Source organism: Cyphomyrmex costatus, unplaced genomic scaffold, assembly GCF_001594065.2.
Source record: "Cyphomyrmex costatus isolate MS0001 unplaced genomic scaffold, Ccosl1.0 scaffold1896, whole genome shotgun sequence".
NCBI lineage: Eukaryota > Metazoa > Arthropoda > Insecta > Hymenoptera > Formicidae > Cyphomyrmex > Cyphomyrmex costatus.
Window position 1 is genome coordinate 1 of NW_017275927.1, and position 4,802 is coordinate 4,802.

Sequence of the window (4,802 nt, forward strand, 5' to 3'; positions counted from 1 at the left end):
GTGATCTCCGATTTTCGGTTTCCAGGACCTTCGTCGTAAGTCGTAATATTTTTGCTGTTTCTGGAAAGCTTGCGCGGTATTAATTTTCACGAGTTCGAATGCCTCCTCGAGGTGACGGCGGGTGGTGTCAGGTGGCGGGGCGGGTACAGGGCGGATGTAGTTAGAACTGAGTGGCGACAGCAACTCGCGTCCGAGGTTTAAGTACGCCGGGGAGTACCCCGTTGTGTCGTGGCGAGCCGAATTGAACGCGAATTGTATTTCGGGGATACGCTCGTCCCATTTGCGGTGGTGGCGGTCTTCATATTGCGCTATCATTGTCTTGATGGTACGGTTCGTGCGCTCGACGGGGTTACAGTGTGGCGCGTATGCCGGTGTGTACTTATGCTCAATGTTGAATGATGTGAGCATTTTATTTAATTGCGCGGATTTAAATTGTGTTCCATTATCTGAGATAATACTTTCCGGGCACCCGTGGCGCAGGATGACGCGTTCGGAAATTGCTTCCGTTACGGCGGGCGCGGTGGCGCGACGGAGGGGCTTCATTTCCACCCATTTGGTGAATTTGTCCTGCATATTAAGCAGCCAGGTGTTGCCCCCCCTCGAGCGGGGTAAAGGCCCTACCAGGTCGATGGTGACGTGCTGCCAGGGACGGCACGAGTCTGTGGCGTGCAATAAGCCGGCAGGTTTTACCTGTAGCACTTTATGTTGCTGGCAGTTTTTGCAACTTCGTACGTACTTCGCGATGTCACGTGCCATCCCTGGCCAGTAGTACGACCTCATTATTCGCGTTATGGTTTTTGCAATCCCTAAATGACCGGCCGTGGCTTCGTCGTGGTGCGTGTGCATAATGGAGTCGCGGTGCTCTCGCGGGATGCACTCTTTCCATTGCCTCTCTGCCGGTGTTTCCTTGAAGTCAAGGTCGTGTAGTATATGTCGGTATAGCCGGTTATTGTTGATTTCATAGTCTGGGTGGTTCCGGGGGTTATCCCGGACGGCCTGGAATAGGCGGCGGTACCAGGGGCAATTGATCGTCCCGGTGGCGGCGGCGGATGCTGGTTGTCGTGACAGTGCGTCGGCTACGCGGTTTAATGCCCCCCTTCGATATTTTACGTCGAATTCGTACTGCTGGAGTTCAAACGCCCATCGTCCGAGGCGACCGGTGGGGGACTCCAGGCGCTGGAGCCACTTGAGGGATTGGTGATCTGTGATCACCGTGAACTGGTATCCCTCAAGGTAATCCCTCATTCGGCGGACGCCCCAGACGACAGCCAAACACTCGAGCTCGGTCGCGTTACAATTTTGTTCCGGTTTGCTTAATGTGCGGCTGGCATAGGCGATGACGTGTTCTCCCTCCGGGAAATTTTGCGTTAATACCGCGCCGAGCCCGGTGCCACTTGCGTCCGTTTGCAGTACGAATCGACGCGTGAAATCGGGGCATGCGAGTACTGGAGCCGTTGTTAGCGTTTTTTTTTAATTTCTCGAAGGCGGTGTCCTCGACGGACCTCCAAGACCATCGGATATTTTTCCGCGTTAGCGCGGTAAGGGGTGCGGCCATGGTGGCGAAGTTTTCGAAGAACCGTCGGTACCACGAGGCGACTCCGAGGAACTGGCGTATTTGTTTGACGGTTTTCGGCATCGGCCAGTTTACGATAGATTCTACCTTTTCTGGGTCTGTCCGGAGTCCTTGCCGATCCACGACGTGTCCCAAATATTTTAGTCTTTCGACGCAGAATTTGCATTTTTCCGGATTAATTCGGAGTTGAGCCTCGCGGAGCCTCCGGGACACCTCACTCAGGGTTTCCAGATGCTCGTTGAATTCGCTATTTACGATAATTATATCGTCGAGGTATACGAATACATGGGGTTCTAATTCGGGCCCTAGAACTCGGTCGAGTAGGCGTTGAAACGTGGCGGGCGCGGAGTGTAGCCCGAAGGGCATGACCTTGAATTGGTATAGCCCCTTCCCTGGTATTGTGAATGCGGTGACGGGCTTGCTTTCCTGTGTGAGGGGTATCTGCCAATATCCGTTTTTTAAGTCTAGCGTAGTGAGATACTTTGCCCCTCGTAATTTGTCGAGGGTGGCAGTGATTTGTGGCAGGGGGTAGGCGTCGGGTTCTGTTACGTCGTTTACGCGCCTGAAGTCAATGCAAAAACGGTTTTTCCCGTTTTTCTTTTTTACTATTTACAGGAGAGCTCCATGCGCTGACGGCGGGTTCGATTATGTCCTCGCTGAGCATCTCTTGCACTTCGCGGTCGATGACCGCTTGGACGGCGGGGTTTCGGGGACGGTACCGTTGTTTGATCGGCCGTACGCCTGGTTTTACGGGGATCTCATGTTGTGACAGAGCCGTAGGGCCTTGCACTAGTTCGAATAAAGGTAATTCTTCGCGCAGGAATGCTTTTAGATCGCGGCTTTTGTTTTGGGATCGCGTCGCTAACCCTTTGGCTGTTGCGATCGTGGCGAGGTGATTTGTCGTGATGGTCGGCGGAGGTGCGGGTATTGCGTAGCCTAGCTGTGCCCAGATGTCCATCCCTATGAGCACGGCGCTCTTGAGGGTGGGCATTATATAGAAGGCGTGCGTCAGGTGTCGTGTGCCGATGGAGACAGGTAGTTCCAACGACCCGGGCAGGGTAATTATCTGTGCGTCAGCTAATTGTACTTCTTTCTCGTTACTCTTAACCCTGTCTTGTGCTCCTTCTAGCCTGTTTCGCGCATCGGTGTTTATAAAAGAAATCTCGGAGCCGGTGTCGAGTAGCGCGCGTAGTCGGATGCCCTTAATAATTACGTCGAGGTGCGGCCGCGGGGTGAAATCTATTCGAGGGACCGGGGGACGGCCAGGACTTCCCCGGTCTGCGACCCGTTTCCCGGTGGCGGGTGGCAGTCCTTTGTCAGGACGCCATCTTTGCCGCATTGCGAGCAAAATTTCCGCGGAATGCGTTTGCATTCAAAGCGGGTGTGCCCGCGTTGCTTACAACGCCAGCAACATTCGTTGCGGTTGTACGCCACGGCCGCGGTCGCTTCGGGCGTGCTCTCTTTAGGTCGCGCCTCTGCTTTTTCCAGCAGCTGCAGGCGTTCGCAGTTTGCTGCTTCCAGACCTAATTCCTGTATAGAGCGTACGTCGGCTCGCCGAATACGCCACTGGTATGCTATACGCATATTCCGATACAGGTACTCGAGTTGCCGTGCCTCGGTCGTTATCCCTGCGCGGTTTAATAGCGCGATCAGAGCTGTGGAGTATTTAAAATATGATTCCCCCGGTTTTCGTGCGTGAATGTCTTCAAGGAGTTGATACGCGTCGGCGTGCGGTAGGAAGGCGGCTTTGAAACTTTCAGTAAAATCGTCCCAGTTCTCCCAGTATTTTCTATTTCCCCGGCACCACAGTTGCGCGTCCCCCTTAAGTAGCATCGGCAGGCCCCGGAAAAATTACCGGTCGGTAAGCTCGTAGGCTTCCTTGAGTTCTTCGATTCTTTCTAAAAAGGATCAGGGATCCTTGCCGTCAAATTGCAGGCCCCATTTTCGCATTTGATTCATTACTAGTGCAGGGCGTTCCTCGGGGCTTGCCGTAGCTTGCGTGGCGAACGGATTAATGATAGTGTTAGACAAGTGCGCGGGCGATGAGGCGGATTCGCGTCTCGGTGGTACGGGCGGGGCGGTTGCGGCGGCGGTAAAACGGTCTGGGTGTTCGTCGACGTATGCGCTCAGGCGGTGTCTCAAGTCGTCGAGGGTACCCTCGGTATCGATGCCTAATATATTCATTTCTTCGCTCAACTCGGTTTTACTGCGTCGGTAAATCCATGCCTTGGGCGCGGGCTGCGTCTCCCCCTTACGATCAGGTCCCTGTTCGGGCGCCATTGTAACTACCTAACTTTTCGAATGCGCGGATGTAGCTCGTCGGATTTCACGGTGCAGGATTCAAAAAGAGGTTCGATCGGTGGGAGAGTGCAAGTAATATCTCAGATATGTGATTAAGATTAAAACAACGTATTGATTTATTTCACAAACAAAGACAGATGAGTGCTATGTACAATATGATTTGACGACGGTGAAAATGATGTATGTGTATGTATGCCGATGCGATGTGCGTCTGTTTATTGTGTCGTGTCTGACGTGTTAGACGTCGGCGAGCGGACGGTGTGTGTGTGTGTGTTGCGTGTGTGTGTATGTGCGGACGTTCGGTGTCCGTGTGTGTGTGTTTATCGTGTAGCAGTTTTTCTGTCTCTTCGCGACGCGAGACGGAGCCGAGCCGTTTAAAGCCCAGCCCGTGCTTGCTTAGCGGTTTTTCCTATCGCGTGTCGAGACAGTTCGCATTTCGCGATCAGCTGATCTACGGTGTTTCTATACGCGACGGTATTACGAATGTCATATGCCTGCGGATGGTCGCGGTTTATGTCGTTGCGCGCGTACGATGACCAACGACCGAGAACTCTCGGTAGAGGCGGAGAACACTCCACCCCGGGCTACTGTTGGTCGCTCGTAGCGGCAAAATATGTAAGTTTTGGTGACTCGAGTTGACGACCGAGAACTCTCGGCGGAGGCAGAGTACCCTCTACCCCGGGCGTCAACTCGGAGTCAGGAACCCGTACCAGGTCGGCTGTCGGGAACTCCAGACAGAGATAGAGCACTCTCTATCCCTGTTTCGTGCCTAGCGGTACTGGAAAGGAGTGTTTGTCTTGCGATATATCGAGAACGCTCGATCGGGCTAGAGTACTCTCTGGCTCGGTATTCTACTCGCGTTTTAAGCTGTCTAGGATTTCGGAGGTGATATTCCTGTCGGAGCTGGAAACGGAATGTGTCGATTTCT

General features: G+C 53.5%; 1 protein-coding gene across 1 annotated transcript; it reads right to left on the reverse strand.

Moving 5' to 3' along the window:
• Nucleotides 1-2,141: 2,141 nt before the first annotated feature.
• LOC108772478 (uncharacterized) lies at nt 2,142-2,912 on the reverse strand. Its single transcript, XM_018538011.1, has one exon. The coding sequence runs from the start codon at nt 2,910-2,912 to the stop codon at nt 2,142-2,144; it is 771 nt and encodes a 256-aa protein (XP_018393513.1).
• Between the last annotated feature and the right edge of the window lie 1,890 nt (nt 2,913-4,802).